The sequence below is a fragment of the Budorcas taxicolor genome, chromosome 13, assembly GCF_023091745.1.
Source record: "Budorcas taxicolor isolate Tak-1 chromosome 13, Takin1.1, whole genome shotgun sequence".
In the NCBI taxonomy this organism is placed as follows: domain Eukaryota; kingdom Metazoa; phylum Chordata; class Mammalia; order Artiodactyla; family Bovidae; genus Budorcas; species Budorcas taxicolor.
In genome coordinates this window covers 69,868,467-69,894,047 of record NC_068922.1, presented here as the reverse complement: position 1 = coordinate 69,894,047, position 25,581 = coordinate 69,868,467, and the positions used below count along the sequence as shown (strand labels likewise).

General features: G+C 60.6%; 2 protein-coding genes across 4 annotated transcripts; one reads left to right on the top strand and one right to left on the bottom strand.

Annotated features, from left to right (window-relative positions):
- The first annotated feature begins 1,299 nt into the window (after positions 1–1,299).
- Positions 1,300–14,964, top strand: EMILIN3 (elastin microfibril interfacer 3). Of its 2 annotated transcripts, XR_008200518.1 has the most exons (5): positions 1,300–1,466; positions 2,845–2,967; positions 4,047–4,270; positions 4,540–6,977; positions 14,888–14,964. XR_008200518.1 is itself a non-coding variant. In XM_052651386.1 (4 exons), the coding sequence occupies exons 1-4, from the start codon at positions 1,300–1,302 to the stop codon at positions 6,324–6,326; spliced, it is 2,301 nt and encodes a 766-aa protein (XP_052507346.1). In that variant the 3' UTR covers positions 6,327–7,512. The 2 variants fall into 2 exon arrangements, 1 of the variants encoding a protein (XP_052507346.1); XM_052651386.1 differs by lacking the exon at positions 14,888–14,964 and having other exon boundaries at positions 4,540–7,512.
- On the bottom strand, positions 6,937–24,739 carry LPIN3 (lipin 3). Of its 2 annotated transcripts, none has more exons than XM_052651384.1 (21): positions 24,633–24,739; positions 20,611–20,757; positions 20,336–20,529; positions 19,069–19,164; positions 18,630–18,895; positions 18,416–18,499; positions 17,275–17,395; positions 16,765–17,107; positions 15,619–15,718; positions 15,327–15,487; positions 14,865–14,958; positions 14,725–14,794; positions 12,738–12,830; positions 12,617–12,660; positions 11,755–11,893; positions 10,045–10,193; positions 9,759–9,845; positions 9,166–9,318; positions 8,842–8,956; positions 8,643–8,746; positions 6,937–8,469 (listed from the first exon to the last, which is right to left on the bottom strand). In XM_052651384.1, the coding sequence occupies exons 3-21, from the start codon at positions 20,525–20,527 to the stop codon at positions 8,325–8,327; spliced, it is 2,556 nt and encodes an 851-aa protein (XP_052507344.1). In that variant the 5' UTR covers positions 20,528–20,529; positions 20,611–20,757; positions 24,633–24,739; the 3' UTR covers positions 6,937–8,324. The 2 variants fall into 2 exon arrangements, with proteins under 2 accessions (XP_052507344.1, XP_052507345.1); XM_052651385.1 differs by having other exon boundaries at positions 18,416–18,496.
- Positions 24,740–25,581: the final 842 nt, after the last annotated feature.

Here is a 25,581-nt window from a genome sequence, read left to right as displayed (position 1 = left end):
GGCACACATGTGGGCTTCAGAACTGCCCTAGTCCAGCATCCTTGATAGATAGCATTGCTTTTCCCAAAGGCTGTGAATTCACATCTCAAAGGTGAATTCACCTCTCCAGGTGTGCCTCAGAGTTCTGCATCTTCTGCACACCCAGCTTTACTTGGGAAAACGCAGAGATGGTGAGGATCACCTGGGTGGATGAAACAAAGCCAAGAATAAGTGGCACTCTGTTGGAAGACAGAATCAGGACTCAAAAGGCTTCTTGCAGCTTAGCAAGCCAACAAGATGATGCCGAATGAGGATGACTGTCAAGGTCAACTCCTGAGTTCCAAGAGTCAATTTCACAAGGGAAATTTGAAGGAAGCCTAACAACAGCTCCTTGTGAGAAAGACCTAAAGGTTTTCTTTGAGTCCTCACTGGAAATGAGTCAGTGCTGCGGGCTAGAGGGCTAAGCGGAGCATCTTCGGCTGGGCTGGAGGGGTGCTGGGCATTGGGGACTTCCTGCAGCCAGAGACCTGAGAGATAGGAAGCCCTCCACCAGGAAAGGAGCAGGACAGCCTGACCACCGGGCTGGGTTGCGGAGCAGAGAGGGCTTAAGATGCCTGGGGAGGGGGTCAGCAGAGATATCAGATGTCCTGGGCACCTCGGGACAATGAGGCTTCAGGGAGGCAGAGAAAGCGAACAGGGACAATCTGGGGCGTGTTCCAAGGAGGCGGCTACAGAGGTGTTGCTGGCGCGTTCCCAAACACGGTCATCTCGGCTTTAGAGCCCTGGCTTTGAAGGGCGCGCACGGGCTTTGAAGACGAGTGTGTTCCGCGGGTGGACGGCTTTTAGCCCCGTGCCCAGGCCGGTCCCAGGGGTCTGGCTCGACTTCTCACCGCCACCGGGTGCACGCGGACGACGACGGTGGCAGATGAGTGTGTTTGGGGGGGGTTCCCCGGGGCGTCGACGACCTGCGCCCCTGCCACCGCGGGGCTGCTCCCTGCTTAACCTCTCGCTCGCGGGCGTCAGCCGGGAGCTGGGGCGGGGGGCTGGCGGCGGAGAGGGGGCCGGCGGAGGAGAGCGACGCGGCCCCAAGTTTATGCTAATCCGCACAGAGCCCGCCTCCCGCCTCCCCTCGGCGGCCCCAGGCGCGAGCAGCGCCGGCCACTCGGCGGGACGCAGCCGCCTCGAAGCGCCAGGCGCCCGGGCCAGCGAGCTCCGGGGGCCGCGACCGGCGGCGAGACCCGGACGGGCGAGCGGCTGGGCGGCGGGCGGACACCCGGCGGGGGCCCCGCGCGGGGCCAGGTGGAGACCCCGGCGGCCGCGATGGGCCGCCGCCGCCTGCCGGTCTGGCTGTGCGCAGTGGCGGCGCTGCTCTCAGGGGCGCAGGCCAAGGGCACCCCGCTCCTCACGCGGCCCGCGCCGCCGGCTGCTTCCCGCTACAGCCTCTACACGACGGGATGGCGCCCGCGGCTACGCCCGGGGCCGCACAAGTAAGCGCGGGCCGCGCCGCGGGCGGGAAGCGGGAGGGCTGGGCCCCGGGCGGCGCTCCCACCTGCCCCGGGCCGCGCGCGCGGGGGCGCCGGGCACCCCAGGGCGAGCCCCCGCCCGGCCGGGCGCCCCACGCTCCGGGGGGCTGCGGGGCTGGTGAAGGAAAGTAAGCCGAGGGGGCCTGGCGCGGCGGCTGGGGTCCTGGCAGTGCCCGCGGAAACCTTTCCAGCGAAGTAACATTTTCCAGCTGCGCTGTGTGCAGACTCCGGGAGCAGCGGACCAGGTGGAGGGAGCGGAGGGAGGGCGGACGGTCCGAGCGCGCGGAGCACGCGGGGCCACCCCCATCCCGCGCCGGGGCATCTCCTCCTCCCGCTGCCCGGCCAGGTAGGAGATGGAGCCGTGCGCCCTGCGGCTCGCCCCCTCCCGCGGTCAGCCTGGACCCGCGCAGCCCTTGAGGAGCCCCCATGTGGCTGGGCCGCAGAGCTGGTCAGGGGGCCCCTGGGTCCTGGGGCTGCGCTGTGGCTCCAGAGCTCTATGGGGTCCAGTCCGCAGGTAGTTGGCGTCTGCCAGGCAGCGGCCTCCCCTGCCACAGCGTCTGGTCTTGAGTAGTTTCAGGTGAGTTAGGGGCTAGCTGAATGTGAGCTCCCGCTGAGTCTGAGCGATATTATAGGAGGAGCAGAGCCAGCCAGCCCATGGCTGACACTCGGTAGGCCTGGACGCATCAGTGCCGGCTTCCTGGAGGAGGTGGTACGAAAAATGATCTGAGAGCAGGGAACCAGGAGCTAAGGTAGGGGTGGGAAAACTCCAAGGTGGGATGTATTTCCCCAGGAGTCAGTCAGGGGAGGAAAGGTGCGAAGTGTGGTCTCAAAGGCACCAAATTGGGACCTCAGAAGCTTCAGTGCCATGATAAGGAGCAAAGAGCCAGTGAAGGAATTGGAGTGGGGTGGGGAGTGTGGCATGGGAAACCCAGGGTGGGCCTCTTCCCCAGGCCAGGAGGGTGGCTGCACCGGGCGCCTGGTTCAATATTGTACTTACATAGCCCAGTGACCAATCCCATGGGGAGGCTGGGATCGGAGAAACCAGCAGTGGGGCTGGACCCAAGACCAGGGCCCTGGATCCCAGGAACAAGGAGGGGCACAGAAGGGAATTCCCTGGTGGCCCAGTGGTTAGGACTCGGTGCTCTCACTGCCTTGGCCCAGGTTTGATCCCTGGTTGGGGAACTACGATCCTCCAAGGTGCTCGGTGGGACAGGAAAAAAAAAAGGCAGAGAGATGAGAGTCTGGTCTCTTGCTGAGGCCCGCAGTGAGGGAGGGGAGGAGGAGCAGCCTCAGGGGGCCTGGCACAGGCCAGGTATTCCAAGGATGCCCTTTTCCCCTGCAGGGCCCTCTGTGCCTACATCGTGCACAGGAATGTGACCTGCGTCCTACAGGAGGGAGCAGAGAGCTACCTAAAGGCTGAATACCGGCAGTGTGGCTGGGGGCCCAAGTGCCCTGGGACAGTCACGTGAGTGCACCCCCATCCCACCCACTCAGGATCCCAGGGCACAAGCTCCAGGCCTGCCTTCAGTGGAGGGTAGCAGCCAGCTCCACCAGGGCTTCTACTCCTGGGACTCCAAAGGGCCTTCCCCTGAGCTCACATGGGCGGAGAACAGGGCAGGCTCAGGCTGGAGCTCACAGAGGGTCCCAGCGGAGCAGCAGCACAAGGCAGAGGGGGGTGGGGACAGAGGAGAGCAGAGTCACACTGGCAATGGCCGATTCCAGAGGGGGCCCCTGGGCAGACCCAGGGAAGGTGGTGCTGACCGTGGAGAAGGCAGGCCAAGGGTAAGAGGCTGGGAGCCCAAGATCTGGGGCTTCAGCCAGATGGGTGGGCCGAGCACGTGCTGCACACAGGTGTGACACACAGGTCTGTACTTGGAGATATTCAAATGTGTGTCTGAAAACAGACCTGTTTGCTCCCGTGTATCAGTGGGTAAACAGGAGAGAGTTCCCATGGGGAGCACTCCCCTGCATCCCTGGGCCTCTCTGCTTTGCTCAGCATCAGAGGTGCCCTTCCGCCAGCCTCCGGGGCCAGAGCCGAATTCTCTGAGCAGGCCAGGGGGGAGGGGAAGGAAGTAAGAGGCCCCCCAGGTAGGGAGTGGCCCCCAGGCAGTGTGAGGCTGTCTGCCTCAGCTTCTCTGCCCTGCCTCTCACCTACCCAGAGGGGAGAGGCTGGGTTTTGTCAGAAGTTTTCATGGTGCTGCCAAAGCTAGAGTTGGAATTTCCGATGGCAGGGTGAGCCAGAGGGGTTCCAAGTGGTCTGGGGAGTCTGGGGGCTAAATTCCCACTAGTCTTTGGCCCCAGCAAAACAGCGTGGCGCGGGGCTTTGACCTGCCCCTTCCCTAAGGCATCTCGGAGCCTCTGGAAGGCCTGCTGCCACCCCTTTGCCTTGTTAGCACAGACAAGGGGGAGATCCTGGCAGGGGAGTGAAGCTGGGAGACGTCCAGCCCTTCTGCCAGTGTCTTGAGAGCGGCCCTGGGTCCCAGCACGGGGCAGGATCCCCTGCCCACAGACACAGTGCTCTGCCCTCTCCCGCCCCTGGCCCAGGTACCGCTCGGTGCTCAGACCCAGATACAAGGTGGGCTACAAGACGGTGACGGACCTCGCCTGGCGTTGTTGCCCTGGCCTCGCTGGAGAAGGCTGTCCCGAGCACCTCACGGACCACGGGGCCACACCACCTCAGCCGGAGCCTGAGACCCAGAGTCCCTCGGGGCAGGTGGGCTCGGGCCCCAGGCCCCTTCCTTCCAGCAGAGTGGCCCCAAGCCCCCATGGTGAGTCTGCCCACGGAGACCCCCACCAAGGTGATCAGGCTTCTGGGGACTGACCCAGGCCAGTGGAGCCCGAGCTGGGCTGGGGAGGGTGCATCTCACACTCTGGGCGTGAGGGCGAGCCCCCCAGAGTCCCCCTGCCACAGCTGGGGAGGGGGCCATGCCCAGCAAGGTCAGCTTAGAACAGAAAATCTCTCGGCGTCTGGGCCATAGGACAAGCTGAGTGAGCCAGGCCAGTGATACTCCTGGGGTTCTCGCCTCCTCTTTCCCAGGAAGGAAAGGCCCAGGGCTGTTTGGTGAACGGCTGGAACGCCTGGAGGGTGATGTCCAGCGCCTGGCACAAGCATATGGTACCCTCAGCGGCCTCGTGGCCAGGCATGACGACCCCAGTAGGATGACTGGTGGACCCAGGGCTCCTGCCACCCCTGTGGGCTTTGGGGTCATCCCTGAGGGCTTTGTGAGCCCCCGAGACAGAGCTGGAAAACCGCTCAGCCCGCCCCTGGATGAGATCCTAAGCAAAGTGACCGAAGTGAGCAACACACTCCGGACCAAGGTGCAGCTGCTGGACAAGGTGCACGGGCTGGCCCTCGGCCACGAGGCTCACCTGCAGCAGCTGCGGGAGGCACCCCCGTCCCCCCTCACCTCCCTGGCGCTGCTGGATGAGTATGTGGACCGACGGCTGCACCGGCTCTGGGGCAGCCTGCTGGATGGCTTCGAGCAGAAGCTGCAGGGCGTCCAGAGCACGTGTGACCTGCACGTGCAGGAGGTGCGTCAGCAGTGTGAGGAGGGCCAGGCGGCCAACCAGAGGCTGCACCAGAGCCTCGATGGCCGAGAGCTGGCCCTGCGCCGGGAACTCTCACAGCTGGGTACCCGGCTGCAGGGCCTGAGTGTGGCTGGCGGGGGCAGCTGCTGTGGGCAGCTGGCCTTCATCAGGGCCCGCGTGGACAGCCTCGAGAGGAACCTGCAGGCCGTGATCGAGGCCCACCGGGGCCGCGGTGCCCCTGATGGGGATGACCTCACACGGCTGTCTGCCGCCATGCTCGAGGGGGGCATGGATGGGCTGCTGGAGGGCGTGGAGACCGCCAACGGGACAGGGGGTGGAGCCCAGGGCTGCTGTCTGGGGACGGAGGAAGGGGGCTGGGGCGCGCGCGGCTTCCACACCACGCTGGAAGAGCGTGTGCAGAGGCTGGAGGAACGCCTGGTGACGCTGGCTGGGGAGCCGAGCCACGACCGCGCCCCTCCAGGCAGGCCGGCTCGGCCCCTCGTGCAGACAGAGCTGGCCGTGCTGGAGCAGAGGCTGGTTTCGCTGGAGACCTCATGTACCCCCGGCACCACCTCTGCCGTCCTGGACAAGCTCGGGGCCGAGGTGAAGGCCTGGCAGAGCCGGAGCGAGGCCCTCCTGCGCCAGGTGGCCAGCCACGCAGTCCTGCTCCAGCAGCTCAATGGCACCGTGGCTGAGGTCCAGGGGCAGCTGGCGGAAGCGACGGGCAGCTCTCTCCAAGGCGAGATCACCCTGCTCAAGGTCAACCTGAACTCTGTGAGCAAGTCGCTCACGGGCCTCAGCGACTCCGTCAGCCAGTATTCCGATGCCTTCTTGGCCGCCAACACGTCCCTGGACGAGCGGGAACGCAAGGTGGAGGCCGAGGTCCATGCCATCCAGGAGCAGGTCAGCAGCCAAGGCTCGCGGCTTCGGGCCGATCACAGGCAGGTCCTAAGCCTGCGGGGGGAGCTGGAGCAGCTCAGGGCCAGCATGGCCGAGGTGGCTGGCGGGCTGAGCCGCTGCCAGGACACGGCCCAGGAGCTCCGGCACGCGGTGGGACACTTCAATCAGAGGGTGGCCCAAGTGGAAGGTGCCTGCAGGAGGCTGGGCCTACTGGCTGCGGGCCTGGACAGCTTGCCAGCCGAGTCGTCGGGGCCCAGGGAGGGCCTGTGGGACCATGTGGACCAGCTGAATCGCACGCTGGCCCAGCACGCCAAGGACATCGCCCGCCTCCGGGATGACCTGCTGGCCTGCCGTGCCCAGCTGGCTGAGCGGGTGCGGCCAGGGCAGGCCAATTAGGTGGACTGGTCAGGACCCAAACCCCCTCAGATCCCACCAACCCTGGGAGCAGACCCTCCCCGCCACTTCCGCCCCCACACCAGAGCCCAGCCTTGCCCAGCAGTGTCTCCCAGCCTCCCCTGGCCAGCGTGGATGCCATTTTGGAAGGGTTTGAAGGAACGGTCTTGGTCCAGCTTCGCCTGACTGTCCAGATACCAAAACCCACCCTAGGTGTTACACCAGCTGGACGCTTTGGGATCACGGTCAAGTCTGGTACTTCATGCCTTGAGGCCGGGGTGGTTCTGAGAGACCTCAGCATCTAGTCTGCTAAGCGTTCTGCAGACGCCCCGGCCGACAGCTGCGCACAGACCTCCAGGTCCCTACTCAGACCACGGTCTCTGCGGCTCCCTTGGCTCAGAGACGACAGCTCCAGGCTTGCGGAGGCTTCTGGCCACCCTGTCCCTTTGGCTTCTCTTCTCGGCCATCTGGGCTCAGTTTCTTCAGGAAGGCGGTGCCCGTTGGCACGGTCCTCCTACCTGGCAGCTTCATGGATACTGTTTCTGAACCGAGGACTAGAGGTTTCCACCGCCCGCCCCCTGGCTCCTTCAGGGCAGAATGGAAACACAAGGACTCGGCGAGAGCACTCTTTATTCCTTCTGATCCTCCCCCAAGGTGAGGACTTAGGCAGCTGTGTTTTCCTGGCGGAAAGGATGTTTGGAGGCCCCTCCCACTGTAATTTATCCTTTTTTGCCTTCCCTTCCCCAAAGATGTTTCCAGGGTACTCTGGTCCCCGCTTGGTCCCCTGCTTTCCATTTGGGGGAAAATCCACCCCCCGCCCCAGGTTAGAGCCTCCCTCCAGAGGGCAGCCCTCATGGACGTCATGGCCCGAATGAGGCCAGACCCTGGGCAGGAGGCCACGGCTGGAGAGCAAGGGCTCCAGGCCTAGTTTCCGACATCCTTGGAAAACCCCAGCCCTGTGCGGATGTTCACAACGGGGTGAGAAATTCAGGTATGACAACATGAGAACACAAGCGTTTGTCTGGCTCACACACCCCGCGGAGACCCATCCCTGCTGAGGCTTCTGGCCTCGGTCCCCCGCAGGGGCCTGGGTGCCCCCGTGTTAGCTCGCAGCCCCACCTTCTGCCTTCCTGACATTTGGTGTTCTGCCCTCCACTTTGGTGCTGGTCGGGGGGTGGGTAGGGCAAGCCTGGATTAAAGCTTTTAGCCCATCTAAAGGTCCTTTCTTCCCCAAAGGTGGTGGGAGGGATGGCGGCAGTGGGGTGTCAGCCCTGCTTCCCACAGCCCCTTGCACAAACTCACACCGCAGCTGTGTGGATGGTGAAATGACCAGCAAGGGCTGTGGGGGGAGCGGGCCAGGCAGGTCATCCTCTGCCTGCCCCGGCAGAATCTAGGGCTGTGTCCTCTGGAGGTGTGGGGAGGGGCCGGGTGTGTGGCATCTGGGGGCGGTCCTAGCGCCTCTGGGGTCAGGATGGGCTGAGACACCAGGGCACCAGCAAGGGACCGCAGTGATGTCTGGCTGGCTCCAGAGCTGTGGGAAGGGGCCGGGGCTACGGAGGATCTGGCTTCAGAGGGCACAGGGCAGGCTCCCCAGAGAGGGCTGGAAGACAATTTCTTCCCTGGATGGTTGGCCTCTCCTGGGCGTACAGGCCTCAAGCCTCAGAGGGGCCTTTCTCTCATCTCTGTCCTGTCAGGAGTTGAACCCGGGTCCCGGGTGAGAAGGAAAGAGACATCAAGGGTGTAGAGAATCGCCGCAAGGACCCAATCATTTCCTGGCTACAGGGCAGGGCCATACAGAGGCCCGGAGCAGTGACCCCCTTGACCCCTGACCGTAGCTCAGCTGGCCAAGACCCAGGGACAGGAGGGGCCATGGCCAGCTCGCAGCCCCTCTCCTCCCCTTCAGCAGGTTGGCCAAGTGGGCACCCAGCTTTCCGAGCCCCACGCCCTGGGACACAGTCAGTTCTGGGCTTGGCCATGGTTGGTGGGCAGCCAGAGGCAGGCTCAGGCCAAGGCACTGAGGTCCACTGGGGCCAGCGGCTCCCGCCAGTAGCAGAAGTTGCTGTATTCAGGGTGGGCCAGGTCAGTGCTGGGGCCGCGGGCCACAGGCGGGAAGAGGAGCTCGACCACCTCGCTAAGCCGCTCGTACCTGCGGGCAGAGATGTAGGTCTCCATCACAACAGGTGGAGACCCTGTGTTCTGCCTGGGATCCCTGGGCCTGGGGCTGGGGGGGATGGGGGGTGGTCCCCAGGGGCAGATAGGTAGGTGGCACTGGGCCCTGGGGAGAGGGCTGGGGCATGGGGGCACGTGGCAGGGCCTCACGTGGACTTGTGGTTCTTTATCAGCTCTTGGCTGAGCTCTCCCCGGGGGTTGACCGTGAAGATACGGCAGGCAGGCAGGCCGACCTGCTGGTAGGCAGTGACATCCTACAAGGGACGAGGAGGGGTCAGGGGGTCAGGGGGCCGGGAGGGGTGGAGCCAGTAGCTCAGTGCCCCCTGCTCCCCAAGGAGGGGACACTCACATTGGGCCTGTTCCCAAAGGCAGCATAGAAGGGCTGTTCCTGGGGCAGAAAGAGCTGCTGGACATCACTCAGGCAGGCGATTTTGAACACCTCTGGCTTCCTCTCTATCACCTCCCTGTGGCAGCCAGGGCCGTGGGCAGGGAGGGGGTTAGCACGCGACCGGATGAGCAGGGTCAGGGGACGGCTGCAGGGTCTGACCCAGCTGACGCCGGAGCGAGGCCTGACGCTGGCCCAGCCGGGCCCGGGCTGGCGGTGGGCCTGCATACCTCCCCACCCCACCCCGCCCCACCCCAGCGGTGGGCTTGCGTCCCGCAGGGCAATTACCTGTGCAGGGCAGAGAAGAGGCTGCTGGGAGACAGCAAGATGGGGCCCTTAGGGAGGCCGCAGCCCCCCTCGCTCACCCACTGCAGGTACCCCTTGGTGAGGTTAGCCATGCCGATGGCCCGTGCTGAACAGTACAGGAACTTGTACCCATTTCTGGGGGTGAGACGCGGAATCAAAAGACTGTCCCAACCCACCTCATCTTTGTGGCTTCGATCAGCTTAAGAGCAACCCTGGCACCTCTGCCGGGAGGGGCTTAGGATGGCAGCTGAGCCAGGCCCGGGAGGGAGAAGGCACATGCACGGAGTCCCAAGGCCCAGGCGGACCCAGGCCTGAGGCGAGGACTTGGGCCAGTCTGTAGGCTTCATCTACGGACTGGCAGGAAGGCCAGCAGGTAGACTCAGGCCCCAACCCCGGCCCCACGAGATAAGCCTTTCACAGAGCTGAGGGCCAGCAGGTCTCCCCACTCCAGGGACCTGCCCCGGGCTCCTCCTTTGCCCTGGGTCCCCAAGCCTGTCTTCCTGGGCTGGAGGCCAGGGTGGCCTCAGACATCTCGTCACTCCCTCCCTGGGGCCCTGCCCAGCCCAGGCACTCACAGGTGGATTTTGTGGTAGAGACTGGTGATGCCCTGATGTGTCCAGTCTTTCCCCAGTTGGGGCAGAATGTGGCCCAGAGTGTCCGACCTAGACCCACAAAGTACCTGGTTACTTGGAGACAGTCCCATGTGGCCCTCCAGCTCAGTGGGTGTGGCCCAGTGAGCCCCCACCTCCACCCCCCAGTAGCCCGCTGGGAGGGCGGGCCCCTCTCTCTCTTGCCCCCTCCCCTAGCACAGAGGGAGGCGAGTCCCCAGGCCCTCCCAGCCCACGGCTGACCCCGCCTCACTTGGTGATGGTGCCGTCGATGTCAGAGATGACCACCTTGTCGTCCCACTTCCACAGGTAGATGGTGGCTCTGCAGCGGCAGGTGCCCTGGTACTGGGTGGTCACACTGAAGACCACGTCGTTGGCACCTTCTTGCAGGTTCAGGCGCCGCTGGGGTCGGACAGGGGGAGGGGGGCCGTGGCTCAGCCGGACACTGTCCTTCCACCCCCGCCCCCCACACACACCATGGTCTTGCCACTCCACAGGCCTCTTTCTCCTGTTCCTCCCAACTCAGGAACCTTCCTGAGTGCATCAGAGGCAGCCATGTGGGCAGAAGGTGGCCACAAGGAGGACTCGAGGCGCTGCTGGTGGGGCCCATACAGCGCCGGGCATGGGAGCTTTGAGATGAAGCTCATGGACCAAGCCTGGCCCGTGACCCCAGTCCAGGTTTCTCAGGGCAGCCTCGGGGCCAACACTGCTCTGGGCGGAGACACCCCAATCCGTGGAGCGGGCCCTGAGGGGATCTTCACCGGCAGCCCTCTGCCTGAGGCTAGGGTACCTGTGACATCTCCCCCCGAAGAGAGGCCTAGCCCTGCCCTTGGTCCAAAGAGAAGAATCAGGGTCACAGCTTGTGACCTGGCTGATCCCTGAGCTGGGTGTGTGCCCCTGGGAACCACACAGATAGCAGCTACTCTGTACCAGGCTGGCCAGACCCTGCTGGGCACCTCCCTGGCCAGAGTCACACTTGGGAAAAAAACATTCTTGTTACAGGAGCCACAGTGACTGGCGGGTGTGACGTGGGGGCCTAGGGTTGCCAGAGTCTTTGAGAGGCTGTCATCAGCGTCTGATTTCCTGTAGCTTCCAAAGGCAGACCCAGAGCCAGCCAGCCCACTATAGGGACATGTTTTTTTTAAATTGCTTTTGGCCATGCTGCAGGGTGTGTGGGATGTTAGTTCCACTACCAGGGATCAAACCTGTGCCTCCTGCATTGGAAATGCAAAGCCTTAACCCCTGGACCACCACCAGGGAAGTCCCTGCAGGTAGATATTCTAAGATTCTATGCATAAGAGGGGGCTTTTCTAGCCAGAGCGTCCACCAAAGAGTGGGCTTGTCTTCTCCCTGCCTTTGTCCAGGGTGGAAAGCAGTCCTGGCTGAGATGCCCCTGCGAGGTGGCTGCCAGAGAATGGTGTTGCCAACCCACCCGTTTCTTGTCCTTTGGGGCTTCCCTGGTAGCTCAGCGGGTAAAGCGTCTGCCGGGAATGCGGGAAACCCGGGTTCGATCCCTGGGTCGGGAAGATCCCCTGGAGAAGGAAATGGCAACCCACGCCAGTACTCTTGCCTGGAGAATCCCATGGAGGGAGAAGCCTGGTAGGCTACAGTCCATGGGGTCGCAAAGAGTCGGACACGACTGAGCGACTTCACTCACTTGGGGAGATCAAGGCCAGCCCCCATTTGGCTTGAAAAGGGACATTTTCAGAGTTTTCTGTCACTTGGGCTGTCTTTACCTCTCATATTTCTGTAATAAACTCAACTAAAAAAAAAGGGGGCTGGCATGTAAAGAAGTGGCACAGACAGGTGTCCCCAGAGGAGGTATGCAGGGGCCAGCAGGTGGCAGACACTGGGGGATGGATTCTGGGCTTCAGTGAACACAAGCTGTTTTGCAGTCGGGCCCTAAGGACCCTGGGAACACAGTTCTCGCAGCCCCACCTCCCCCACACCTGCACACACTTACGATCTGACTGGAGGAGAGGCGGAGGGACTTCTTGTAGGAACGGGCGTGGGCTGGGGGCGAGGGGGGCAGGGAGGGGGCCTCTAGGATGACGGGGCTGTCCAGGGTGTCGTCCTCGCTGCTCACGGCTTCTGTCTTCTCCCTGCGGGCAGACCAGCTCTCAAGCCACTTCCCCCAGGCAAGGCTTTCCCTCCCGTAAGCGCCCACCCCTCACCCAGGTCACAGGGAGCCTGCCGCATGTCCCTGCACCTCTAGGGACCCCTCCCTCTAGGGGCCGCCAATTTAGGGGGTGGTGGCAGGCAGCAGGACGCAGGCCAGGGGGGTCTCAACCCAAAAGGGTGACTCCACAGAGCCGGAGCGGAGACGCAGGGCGCCTAGCCCCCAGGGTGCTCTCCATGGTCAGGATGCTGGTACCTGCTTCAGAGACGGTGAACTGAGAACTCTGTCCTGGCCAATCCCACCTGCCGCGGGAGCAGTCAGCCCATCCTCGATAACCGGTCCCCATGCCCCCACCCAGCCTTGGACACTCTGGGCCACTTCAGACATGAGAAACGGAAGCAAGGTCAGCCGGCCCCTGGGGGAGAGGGGATGCCCCACTCCTTCATAAGGTAGCCCCTTGTCCGGGCTAGTTTTCTGGGTACCCCTTCCAGCTCTGCCACTTCCTGGCTGTGAGACCTTTGGTGTATATAGGTTTTCCCATCTGTGAAATGGGGACATGTCCCAGGAAAAAGAAGGGGTGTAGAAGTGATTGCGGAATGACAAAGACCCACGGCAGGGGAGGGGTGCTGGCTCCATCCGCCCCCCGCGGCCATCCTCCCCAGCTCCTGCTCCGGCTGCAAAGCCCCAGCCACGAGACCTGACTTACCCCCGCTGCTCCCGCACTGTGGTTTTCTCCCTCTGGGCGCTGCACTGTGGGGGTAATATCCATCTAGTGAACTCCTGCCCGCTGCCCATCCGGGGCCCGCCCTGGGACCATGATCACCCACCTCCTTGGCTGGGAAATCCCTGCGTCGCCAGGAAAACCACCACCGGCCTCCCTTCCGGGGCATCTTCTCCTTCTCCAGCTTGTCCACAGTGCTCTGCGGGCAGAGGAAGGCCACTGGCGTTTTCTCCTGCCCCACACAAACCCACCTTACCTTGCCCAGGGGACCCCCATGAACCCAGAGTCTAGGGCTGACCCTAAAGCACGGTGCTATCTACATGTGGAGACTAAAGAAGCCTACACACCCCCATCTTGGGATTTTGAGCAATGACTCTAGGAGATAAGTTGGGAGAACAAAGGCCACTTCTGCCTGCCTCCACCCCACCCCAGCTAGAGCTGATCCCCCAGCTCTAGCCCAGCCTTGGCCTGGCCTCCAGATCTCATGAATCAAGATCTACTACCACCAGCCCTACTCTAGTGGCTGAAGGCAGTGCTTCGGGAGTTTCTCAAGATCTGGTTCTCCCTGCATAATGCCACCAAGTGGCGGCGGGGACAGTCTCTAGTCAACACCACCCTCAACCTCCAAGACCAACATGGGTGATTCCTAAGGTTAGAGACCTATCCCGTGAGCGGCCTCCTTCTCTGCACACGTGACCATCAGTGTCTGCTGGGGACAGCACAACCCTGTGAAAAACTCTGATTATGTTTGTGCTAGGTAATCCCAGGGATAGCTCAGCCCAGGCCCACCTAGGAGACTTCTCAGCTTCCTGCAAATACAGAATGGAGGACCCAAGTCAGGAGGACAAGTGCCAGGGTGTCCACCTGGGCAGGGAAGAGGCTGGGGCTTCCCAGGTGCTGCTAGTGGTAAAGAACCAGCCTGCCAATACAGGAGACGTAAGAGAGGCAGGTTCGATCTCTCCCTGGGTCGGGGAGATCGCCTGGAGGAGGGCATGACAATCCACTCCACTATTCTTGCCTGGAGAATCCCATGACAGAGGAGCCTGGCAGGTTATAGCCCATGGGGTTGTGCAGAATTGGGCACGACTTAAGGGACTTAGTGCCCACCACTTGGGCTGGTGGAGCTTCTCCTAAGTTGGTCCTTCTCCTAAGTTTGTCCGGGTTAAGGTGAGGAGTCGCAAAGAGTCAGACACGACTGAGCGACTGAACTGAACTGAACTGAAGGTGAGGAGAGCCAAGCAGGGGGCCGGGGGAGACCCTCTCCTTTCCCACAGGCTCTGGGGTCCCAGCTTAGACCTACAGCCAACCAGAGGGCAGAGCTGAGCGGCACCAATGAGAGGGACCCGCTGTCAACATCCGGTCATTCGGGCAAGCCTAACCAAGCTAATAAGGATGGGCCAGATAGGGCGGGGCCCTGGATGGGTCCCGAGGGGCAGAAGGGCTGGGTGCAGGTCAGCCCTGTGCGGGGTGGAGGTTCTGGGAGGGACTACTGAGGCTGGACCTTCCACCTCTGAGCATCCGCACAGGCTGCTCCCCACCCTCATTTACTCACCCTTCAGACGTCAGCAAAATCCCTGCTGGAGGCTCTCAAAGCACCCCAGACCGCTCCTTCCCATTTCTCACAGTTGAACTGTATACTCATTTGACTGAGTCTCTGGTTAAATATCTCCCTATGAGGGCGTGACTCTCCCTGGCCTGGGCCCGGCACATAGTAGGTACTCAACAACTGTGTGCTGATAAAGCAAGATCCCAAGCCCAGCCTGGAGAGGGTCTCCGGGGAAGGTGAGGGGTGGGACCTCCACCTCCCAAGACTGTCTCTCAGGTCCGAAAAGCTCCCGCTGAAGGCACGTCCCTGTTGCCTCTGGTTTGCCCTGAATTCCTCTGAAGTCCAAATCCGTTCCAAATGGACTTATCCATGGCAGGAAGCCAGGGAAAGGGGGGTGCTTCGCCCACACCGCCTGGGGAGCCTGAGTCTCTCCTCCCTGAGTGGGTCCTGCCGTCCATCAGCCCCAGGCCCATCTCCGCCCACCCTCCCTTTCCTTGCCAAGGGGCCCCTTCCCCCAGGAGATCCGGGGGGGAGCTCCAACCATTACCTTGGGCAAGTTTTTCTGAAAGGCTTGCAGGGACAGGATCATGGGGGCAGCTACAGCCCAGTTATAATGTCTGCAGAGACAGATGGGGCGTCAGGGCCGTGGAGGAAGGGGCAACCCAGCGGCCCAGTCCCAGTACCCACTGCTTGTTGATCTTCACCACCAGGCTCGGGTCGTCCAGGAGGCCAGGGTTTTGGGCGAGGTCCTCGTAGGAGACCAGGTGCTGGCTGAACTTCTCTGGGCGCAGAGGCAGAGAGCGAGAGGTGAGGCTAATGTCCCGTGTGACCCCCCTGTCCCCACCCCTCCCAGCTGCCCCATCTCTGCCCCTGGGGCCTCTTGCAGCTCGACCAGAGCAGGGCTCCTGGCTCCCCAGGGCTCTGGTGTCTGCCGGTCCCGCCCCAGGCCGTCCTGGAGTCATAGCTCGGCGTCACTTAACATCAGCTTCACGGGGTCTTGGGGATGCCCAGCACTTGCTGGCTGAGGGTGGGCTCCACAAAGCCTCATGCACACCTCCGCTGCCCACCCTCGAGGGTCTTCCCTCCCTTCTCTTGTCCCCTGGGCTCAGTGACAGTCCTAGGGAGGGCAGGGGCCACTGCCGAGCATACCCACGGAGACGTCCCTGCTGTCGGCCAGGCCCCCACAGAGGGACAGCGTCACTGTGTCTGCTGTGTCCGCAGTGGGCTCTGGCTCCTGCTCGGGGTTGCAGTCCCCCAAGGGCTTCAGGCTGTCCGGTGCATTCTGCTTCCCGACCCCCAGCCCACTGTTGCTGGGGACGAAAGAACCAACAGGGACATGAATAGGAGGAGGCGGCTGGGAGGAGGGCCTGGCCCCCGCTAGCCGACCCGTGGCCCCACGGGCCTCGATCCCAAGACACCCTGGAGCCCAGAACCCGGGCACCTCTGGGGGAAGTAAAGGGCTGCGTTCTCAGAGTCCAGGGAGGGCAGGTCATCCAGGTAGATATCACTGGGGCCCAGGTGCTGGCTTCTTTTCAGGGAACCTGGCGGGAGAGGCGGGGGCATCTGTCGGCCTAACCCAGCAAGGTGGACTCTTGGGAACACTCTGCGTCCCCTACCCCTAAGCACCACAAGGTGGCGCTGTCTGGTCCAGGGTTAACCATCTGCAAGGCTGGGAAGGTCCCAGGTCTGGTGGTGCACTACGGTAGCTGCTGACCACACGAGGTTGTGGGGCATACTTAAACGTGGCGTGATGAGATCTTAGTTCCCCAAACAGGAACTGAGTCCTTGCCCTCTGCAGTAGAAGTGGGGAGTCTGTACCACTGGACCGCCAGGGAAGTCCTCCAAGTGCTACTTCATTTTAATTAATTTTAATTTGGGGATTCCCTGGTGGCTCAGGCGGTCAAGAATCTGCCTGCAGTGCAGGAGGCCACGGTTCAGTCCCTGGGTCAGGAAGATCCCCTGGAGAAGGAAATGGGTTTCCCACTCCAGTATTCTTGCCTGGAGAATCCCATGGACAGAGGAGCCTGGCAGGCTACAGTCCTCAGGGTTGCAAAGAGTCGGACACGACTGAGCAACTAACACTTTTACTTTTAATTTTAAATAGGCAGACGTAGCCAGTGACTACCCATGTGGACAGCTCAGGAGCCAATTTCCTCTCTTAACACTCTCCCTGGCATCACTTAAGATACACCACCTGCCTCGGTTCCTAGACACGAAACCTCTCTCCCTCCTCATCACCATGCTATCTCCTCTGCCTAGAATTCACTTCCCTTGGTCCTTACTTGGCTGGATCTTTATGGCCCACGTCTCAGCTCAGGCATCACCCGCTCAGAGAGGCCTTCCCCAGGCCCATGATTTAAACAGCCCCCGTCCCAACCAACGATTCTGTCTGGTATGCACCACGCTACACTCTCCCTGCTTTACGCCCATGTCATCTGTCTGCTCCACGGACTGTGAGTCCCACAGGGAGGGCTGGGCCAGACACAGTGCACACAGTAGGTGCTTAAATGTGCCTGAAGTCCCGGAGTCCACTCAGGGGATAACCTGAGGCCAGGGAAGCACTGGGAGGGGTCCGGCCATCACTCACCTTTCCTCTGGGAGACCCCCTCTGGCTTCCGGGTGTGAGCAGGGTCTTCCAAAGCAGCCCAGCTCCAGGATTTGGACGGAGGACGGGCCCCCGCGTCCCCCGAACTCTGAGTCTTGGTTTCCTCCCTCTCAGGGGCAGAGAGAGGGGGACCCGCCAGAGCGGGTGCCTCCGTGTCAGGCTGAAGAAGGTCAGTGCCAGCCCCTCTCTGCAGGGTTTGGGGTCCTGGAGGGTCCACGCCAATCACAGAGGCAAAGGGGGTGCTGGGCACCCCCTGAGGTGGAGAGGCTGTCCTGGAGCTGGCATCAGCGACCACCGAGGACTCGGGCCATTCAGCTTTGCCGACCTTCAATCAAACAGACGGGGGACGATGGGGACGGGGCAGGGCCTACTTCCCACAGCCTGCAAGGTCTCAGGGAGGCGGGCCAAGTCTCAGTCACTCCAGTCCTGACCCGCAGGGGCCATGGAGCCTCTAAGAGGTAAGGCTGGGGGGCTGACACAGAGGGGACTCACCTTCGGCAGCCTCCCCCAGGCCCACTGCATGTGGGACTCCACTCTCAGGGGACTGGGCTCGGGGGTCCGAAGTTCCAGCTCCGAGTCACTCTTGGGAGATGTTAGCTCACCCGGTGAGAGGCTGCAGGAAGCAAGAACTCAGGGGCCCCCAAGCCAGCCGGCCACCCCCTGCCGCCCTCTCCAGCCTGGGAACATTTTTTTTTTTGGTAACATGTGTTTATACCTGTATTGGGTCTGGAATATATAAAGAATATATAAGTATATAAAGAACTCCTGTAAATCAACAATAAGAAGGCAATCCAGTTTAAAAAAAGAAAAACCAACAATGAGCAAAGTTGTGACTTCTTTTTCTTGGGCTGTGTGCTATGTGAGATCTTACTTCCCCAACCAGGGATGGAACCCACACTCCCTGCATTGCATGTATAGAGTCTTAACCACTGGGGCACCAGCAAGCCCCAGGCTGTGACTTCTTAATGGGTTTAGGGGTTCCATTAAGGGTGTGAAAAGGCTTTAGAACTCGAGGGGGGTGATGGTTCTATAATATCGTGAGTATACGAAATGCCACTGAATTGTGTCCCTTAAAATGGCTGAAGATGAGTTAGTTGCTCAGTCGTGTCCGACCCCATGTACTTTAGTCTGCCAGGCTCTTCTGTCCATGGGATTTTCCAGGCAAGAATACTAGAGTGGGTAGCCATTCCCTTCTCCAGGGGATCTTCCTGACCCAGGGATCGAATCCGGGTCTCCTGCATTGCAGGCAGATTCTTTATCACTTGAGCCACCAGGAAATTATTTAAAATGGTTAAAATGATAAATGCTGTGTTTTTCCTTTTCAACTTTTTGGCTGTACCATGCAGCATGTGGGATCCTAGTTCCCCAATTAGGGATCAAACCCAGGCCCCCAGCCTTGGAAGTATGGAGTCTTAACTACTAGACCACCAGGGAAGTCCCATGTGTATTTTACTGCAATTAAAAAAAAAAAAATGGGCAAGACAGTTGAATATCAACACTTTACACAAAAGATATACAGGCTGGTAAATGCAATAAATATGTTTTGTATCATTACTCATCAGCAAAATGTACGAGGAGACCCCTCTGAGACCTTGGCTTTGAGTCTCTGCCTGTGGCCCACCTGGATGCTCACCTGGCCTGGGGGTGCCACTCGCCGTCAGAGTAGGGGTAGATGTCTTTGGGCTCTGCTGACGACGCCCCTTCTGGCTGGATGCTGCTGAGGGGGCCACAGGGAAATAAACGGTCACTGACAGGACAGGTACCCTGAGCAGGGTCACACAGTGTCGGCAGAGGAAACTGAGCTTGAACCCCAGGTGGCGTGCCCGTACCCGCAGCCCCGTACATACCCTGGGGGCTCCGGCCTCGGCTTTTCCAGCAGGGATGGCTCACTCCCAGTGCCCGCCTCCAGCTCCTCTGAACTAGAATCGGCCGCCACCGCGCCCTCCTTCTGCTTGGTTTTCCTCCTGCGCCGTTTCTTCTTCCGCCCGCTGGAGGCCATGCCCACGGTGCTGGCGTCTGGCTCGCTGGTGGTGCCCAGCTGGGAGTCCGAAGGGAACCCCGCTAGGCCTCCCCAAGGGATGGGTGACGTGCACAGGCGGGGAGGCACATCTTCCTGTGGAGCAAAGCAGGGGCAGGGGTGAGGGGGCGGGAAAACAGGCCTGGAGGCTGGATGGGGCGGCGGTCGCATGGCCTTGTGACTCGCTGGCCTCCAAGTTCCTCGTGGAGGTAAAGCATCCCCAAACCCCAGGCCCTGCCCAGAGGGGTCACCAGTGAAGACGCGCTCACCTCATCGCTCTCCAGCTCCTGGACGAAGAAGGCCTCCCCGCTGTCCCCCAGCTTCATGTGCAGGTCCACCGGCTGCCCGTTGATCTCGATGTCCACCTGTAACGGGGCGTGGTGGGGCTGGGGTCCCCGCTGTCACCCTCCACTCCCACCTCCTGTCCACTGGCCTCCAGGCTGGTCCTGGGGACACAGGCTCCCTGCTGCCTCAGTGCACTGCACTTTCTGGCTCTCTCTCTTCCCTCCCCACCTTGGGGCGCCCCTTGATCCCCACTCCGAGGGTCTCTGCTCACCATCTCAATATTCTTGTTTATGCCTTGGTTTCTGTGTTCCTCTCTCTCCCACAGCCCATCAGCACAAGAAGATGATTTTTTTAACTTTTTGGCCACCCCATGTGGCATGTGGGATCTTAGTTCCCTGACCAGGGATTGAACCCATGTCCCTGTACTGGAAAGATGGAGTCTTAAACTGCTGGACCATCAGGGAGGTCCCAGAACATGATCCATCTTGTCACTGGTGGTCCCCAACACCCAGGAGTGCACCCGAACAGTTGTGCATGACATGAACAGTGTTAATAATGACTCTTTCCTGGGCACTCTCTAGAGTGTGTTATATAGACCATCTCATTTAATCTTCACAACCACCCCTGGCCATAGCTCCCATCATCATCCCCACTTTACAGATGAGGAAAATGAGGCTCAGAGGGGTTGAGTAATTTTCTGGGAAGTAGCCAAGTGAGGCTATGAACTCAGAAAGTCTGAGGCCACAACCAAAGCCCTTAACCAGTCAGCCACACCATTTTCCAAAAGGTTACACTCTCCTATTAGGATTTGGGAAAGTTACCCCATTGTGAAGGGGGTCTGGGCTCAACAGACCAGAACTCGGAAGACGGAGCCGGTCTCCTAAGGGGAAGGAACTAACTTGTGAGTACCTCCCCCCACCTCTCCCCAGTGAGCTCCGAGTTCATCATCAGGGAGATGAGAATGTACCCATTCACACAAGTGAAGTGACTTACCAGGAACACACAGGTAAGGTCTTAGGAAGCTGAAGCCGGTCTGATGGCTCCAGTGTGGAAGCCTGCCCTGATATGCTGCTTGCAGGGGAAAACAGGGACCCTCCTGGACCCAAAGCCCCGATCCAACCCCAAGAAAATACAAAAGAAGGGAAGCCTGCCCGGAGGACGCATTGCCACCCCAGGGAAGTCTGGGTCCTGTTCTGGCTCCCAGAACCCACCCCCCACCCCCGGGGGGCCCCTCTCCTGCCCAACACTCACCACCTTCTCCCGTGAGCGCAGGACGCCCAGCTTGCCAAAGCGCACGTGGAAGGGCGAGCATCGGAAGGAGCCGTCCACCTGCCTCACCACCAGCACGTCGATGCCCCCGCTCAGCGTGGCCGGGTTCAGGCCCCGGTACAGGCCCTTCACCGTGCCGAACACGGTCTCTGCCAGCTGCCCCATGTAGTTCATGGCTGTGCCGGTGAAAAAGTGGAGGTGCTGGGCCCACCCCACTTCTGGGGAAGGCCCCGCAGCCTGACCCCCCCGGGACCTACCTCAGCGTCCGGCGTGTGGTCCTGGTGGTCCTCGGAGTGCCTCCGCAGATGGGCAGCCGTGATGGGCTGGGAGGGGCGCCTGAAGACGTGGGTTCTGATCCCAACCGGCCGTGGGGCTCCTTCCCTTCTCCAAGTGTGATGCTCACTCTGTCAAATTGGGGCACCGGGTAAGGCCATCCAGGGCGCTGCAAGCCTCTAAATGCCATGAGTAATCGTGACCACAGTGCTCAGTGGCAGAGCTCCTGTCGTCTTTACGACAACCTGCCAGGCTGGCCGAGCAGGTCATTATCCCTGTTTACAGACAAGCCAGGCTGAAGCTCAGAGAGGCGGAGTGACTTGTCCACAATCTCACTCGTCAGGAGAGGAGCCAGGATTTGCTCCCAGGCCTGGGTGGCTGCAGAGCCCTTGCTGTGAACCCCTGGGATGGCTTGACTGTAGGGGCAGGGAGAGGGCAGGCACCCCATGTCAAGGTACAGTGAGGGGCCAGCCTCATGGTAGATCAGGCCCAGGGCCCCCATGGGTCACATGGGACAGTCCCAGGCAGAGGGGAGAAGGGGACCTCAGTTTTCCCATCTGAGAAATGGGTTGCTTGCTGCCTCCTGGTCCTAGGAGTTAAAAGGATTGTGGCTAATGTGTGGGGGACCAAGGGTGGAGGTAACCCTGGTACCCAAGCCTTTGCTCAGTTCTCAGATGCTTGCAGTAAGGCATCCCTCACAGCTGGGCCCAAACTACAAAATTTAAAGCCCAAACTCCCAAATTCTTCCCAGTTTCCCTGGGACATGTGGGAAGCCCATTCATAGCCATGACCTGATCTCAGTGTCTCTAAGTCATAGTTCTCAGCCCTGACCCCACTCCTCAGACCCGCATTCAGGCTTTGGGCTGGCCCCTGGCCCATTACAGCTGTTCCTTCTTCTCCCAGCTAAACTGGTCCCTCCGGCTCTCACACCAGGCAGAGCTGGGTCAGCCAGAGGCAGGGGCTGCAGCAGCTGCAGAGCAGAGCCAGGGCTGTAATGACAGCCACCTCCACGCTGGCTGGGTGCCCGCCCCGCCAGCTTCAGCTCATCACCCCTTCCCTGATGGCCAATGGCAGTGGGCTATACCCTTCTGACTGCCGGGACCCAAACCATCCCACCTTCACAGGGCACTTCCTTCTGATCCTGTATCCTCCAGGCAGACCTGCCATGCAAGATCACCCATCAAACAAGTCAAGTGACTTATCTGAACCCTATGAAGCTAGCAGGCTGTAGATGGGGGGAGGGAGTGATGACTCATATCCTGGTTTCCTGATTCCATACCACGGTTCCTTCCCCTCTGTGGTCCCCAAACCATGCCATGGTCATCTACAAAGAGGGCCGCCCTCTCTACACAGCCCTGTAATGCCTCACCAAAATCCCAAATGTGCTGTTCCAGGGCCCAGCATCACCTGGGAGCTAGTTAGAAACAGAGAGCTTCACAAACATAAGGTCCCATGAGAATTGCTAAAGTGAAAAACTGGGATAAAATGAAACTCTTTGGACCCCTAAAATGTCACTCAAATTGAACACATCTTTTACCTGCAAGGCACACCTGCTGTGTGGTAGGTGAAAACTCCCACTTTGGTTTCTTCATCCTTAACACTACAGTACGAATATGGGAGACCCACTGACAAAAAGAGACATGTGGTGGGCAGGGCTTTAGATCACTGAGCCCAGGAAAAGCAGAGAAGACTCCAGAAGCTTCTAGGAATATAAAGCAGCAAGCATGGGCTTCCTCAGTGGCAAAGAGTCCAGCAGTTAAGAATCCTGCATTGTCACCTGGCAATGCAGGGGATACGGGTTCGATCCCTGGTCCGGGAAGATTTCACATGCTGGGGAGCAACTAAGCCCATGTGTCACAATGACTGAGTCAGCGCTCTAGAGCCCGGGAGCTGCAACACTTGCACCCTAGAGCCCGGGCACTGCAACGAGAGAAGCCACCGCTACGAGAAGCCCACGCACCGCAATGAAGAGTAGAACCCACTCAAAACCAGAGAAAGCGGCAAGGAAGACCCAGCACAGCCAAAAATAAATGAATAAGTATATAAAAAAATTGTTTTAAAGGAGCAAAAGCAGGGGAGGGGCACCCCGGGAGTGGGGGCAACGTTCTGCCCTGCACAGAGCAGAAGAGCCCGTGGTGGGTGGGCGGGGAGAGGGCGGAGGAGACAGGCTCAGCTCCACCTGCTCCTGGGTTTCTCAACTTTACCACCACTGCTGTTTGGGGCTGGGATAATTCTTTGTTGTGGTGTTGGTGGGCGGCTTGTAAGACGTTTAGCAGCATTCCTGGTCTACCCACTAGATGCCAAGTGGCACTCTCCCTCCTAACAACCAAACTGTCTCCAAACTTTGTCAAATGTCCCCTGGGGGACAAAACTGCCCCCAGCTGAGAGCTACTGAGATAGGAGAAAACTGAGTGGCAGAGGGGGCATCGGGGTCCTCCTCTGATCCACTCGTGGGATGTGGTCCGGCAAGTAACTTGCTGGCCTCAGTTTCCCCTTCTATGAAACTTGGCCTGGATTTCTCAGACCTTCTCAGCTCTAATGTCATGGGAGCCTAGAATTCATTCCTCTCCTTGCTCCCCTGCTCACGAGTGGATGTCCCACCTCTGTCTGCTCAGTATTTTGGAGGGGAGGGGGGAGAGTCTTGTGAATCAAGCCCCGGGCTCCCTCCCCTCTACCTGCACCCATTCCTGAAGACACCTCCTGTCTCCGGGACCAACTCTGCCTCCTTGGTCTGCTCTGGATGGAGGAGAGCTCTGCTCAGCTCCCCTATACTCTCCTTTACCCCCAGACTCACAGGTCTAAAACCAAATATGTCTCCTTCCCCTGGGAACTTGGTCAGCTGAATTCCTCTAAGGACTCATGCTATCCCTCCTCCCAAGGCCTCTGAAGCCTATTCTCCAATTTCCTGCTCATCTGGCCCCCTCTTTCCTGCTGTCCTAGATCGAGGCTTTATGACCAATGCCTAGATCCTGGGGGGCAGCAGGCAGTGTGGTTAAGACACCAGACTGTCTCTCTGACCCTTACTAGCTGTGACCCTGGGCAAGTCACTTCATCTCTCTGAGCCTCAGCTGCAGCCTCCTAAATGGCAATAACACAGGGATGCCTGAGTAACTCATGACATAACTGGTATAAAGCAGCGACAGGCACTGAATGCCCACCCACACCACCTATCAGTTGCAGCATTGTTTTTGGAATAGTGACAGTCCTCACTCACTCAGGCTGGTCCTGAGGGCAGGACAGGTCAGACTCCAATACACGGCCCCTGCCCTGAGTTGACAGTTCAGACTGAACTTGGCATTCAAGGCTCTGCACAATGGTGGCCTCTCTGTTTGCTCCAGGCAGGCCTCCCAGGGTGCCCAGGCCTCAGAGTCCACAAACATCTACACGCCACCCTACCCCACCAGGCGTGCACACATCCCCACCACAGGGAAGGCAGAACAAGCTGCCTGGGTGTCAGCCCTCAGCCCTTCTGGGATCCCAGATTCAGGGATGGTGGTGAGTAGTGCTCTGTCTAGGACCAGAGGGTGTCGGAGGGTCAGCCCTGCTCCAGCTGTGCAAGAGAGACAGTTCCACCCAGGATCCCTAGCTGCCTCCACAGCTGCTGCCTCTGCCCTAACCAGTCTCAGGGCCGGCGGGGCAAGGGTCAGACCTTGTCTTGCAACTGAGGACACTCAGTACCAGAAAGGGTGGGTGTTTTCCCTAGCGTCACACAGTCTGCCTGAGGGATGAAGCTGGGGGTGGTGGTGAAACTTTTCCCCAGAGAGGTTTTTATATCTCCTTCTCTCTCGATGCCCCATTCTGGATGTCCCGGGACCCCGGAGAAGCTGAGTCGGGGAGAGGGAAGAAATGAGGCCCGGCTTCACCACCCCGGAGTTCCCTTCGCATATCTGGAGAGGGACTCGGGCCCGGGATCGGGAAGGAATGAGGGTCAGACGGCAGGGCAGATGGGCGGGGCCGGGTGGGGCGGGGGACGGGGATCTCATCTCCGGCCCTGGTTGGGCCCTACCTGGGGAGCTGCCCACTGGACTCCGGGCTCCCGGAGCCGCCGCTTCTACCTGAGGGCACAGGGTCAGCAGGTAAAGTGTCTCCGGCCCCGCACTCCCTAGCCACTTCCGGCTCCTCTAGGACTGGGCGAGATCCCGGTTCCGCCCCTTCCACGAGCTAAGGGCGGCCTCTGCAGGTCCCAATCCGTCTAGACTCCACCCACCAGGGAGGCCCGCCCCGCCCGGTCCCCACGCCCAAGGGCGCCCTTTCACCTACAGTGTCCGGGGCGGGGCCGAGCTTCAGGCCCCGCCCCCGAGCTCCAGCCCGCCCCGCCCCCCGAGCTCCAGGCCCGGCTCCCGGGTCCCAGTCCACCCCGCCCCACGAGTTCCAGGCCCCGCCCCCGGGCTCCAGCCCGCCCCGCCCCGCCCGGCGCCCTAGCGCTCCCCGAGGGACCATACCCTTGGCCCGCCTCCACCCCAGCCCCGGGAACGGCGGAAAAGCCAGGATTTGGGAATCGAGCCGACCTAAGCCTGCCTGGCTTTGCTCCTAGCTCGCTGTGCGACTTTGGTAAATTCTTTCCCCCGTCTGACCCCGCTTTCTGCTTTATGGGGATAGCGCCCCCGCCCTTGCAGGATTTTCGAGATGACCTGAAATGACTTTGTGAAGCAGCAGGCGCTCGAAAGTCCCCTCTTAGGGGCAGCTTGGACTTCCTAATCCCACCTCCAACATCCCCCCCCCGACCCTCCTCCAAGGCTGGATCGGACCCTCGTATTATTCACTCACATGGCTCACAGCTATAATTTCATATTCGCTTGAATTTGATGTTATGGTCTGTCTCTTGGAATTCCGTGAGAGCTGGTCGCGTTCACGCTTACACCCCAGCGTCCAGTTCAGTCCTGAAATACAGCAGGAACTCAATAAAGGCCCGCTCTTCATTCCATCCCGCCGATGCATCCCTGGTGGAGCGGAAG

Excerpts from the sequence above, each read along its gene's own strand:
- EMILIN3 (XM_052651386.1), top strand. The coding sequence starts at position 1,300 with ATGGGCCGCCGCCGCCTGCCGGTCTGGCTGTGCGCAGTGGCGGCGCTG. Across the intron at positions 1,467-2,844 it reads CTACGCCCGGGGCCGCACAA|GGCCCTCTGTGCCTACATCG; the intron begins GTAAGCGCGGGC and ends TTTCCCCTGCAG. Across the intron at positions 4,271-4,539 it reads AGTGGCCCCAAGCCCCCATG|GAAGGAAAGGCCCAGGGCTG; the intron begins GTGAGTCTGCCC and ends CCTCTTTCCCAG.
- LPIN3 (XM_052651384.1), bottom strand. The coding sequence starts at position 20,527 with ATGAACTACATGGGGCAGCTGGCAGAGACCGTGTTCGGCACGGTGAAG. Across the intron at positions 14,795-14,864 it reads GTGGTGAAGATCAACAAGCA|ACATTATAACTGGGCTGTAG; the intron begins GTGGGTACTGGG and ends CTGTCTCTGCAG. Across the intron at positions 12,831-14,724 it reads TTCAGAAAAACTTGCCCAAG|AGCACTGTGGACAAGCTGGA; the intron begins GTAATGGTTGGA and ends CTCTGCCCGCAG.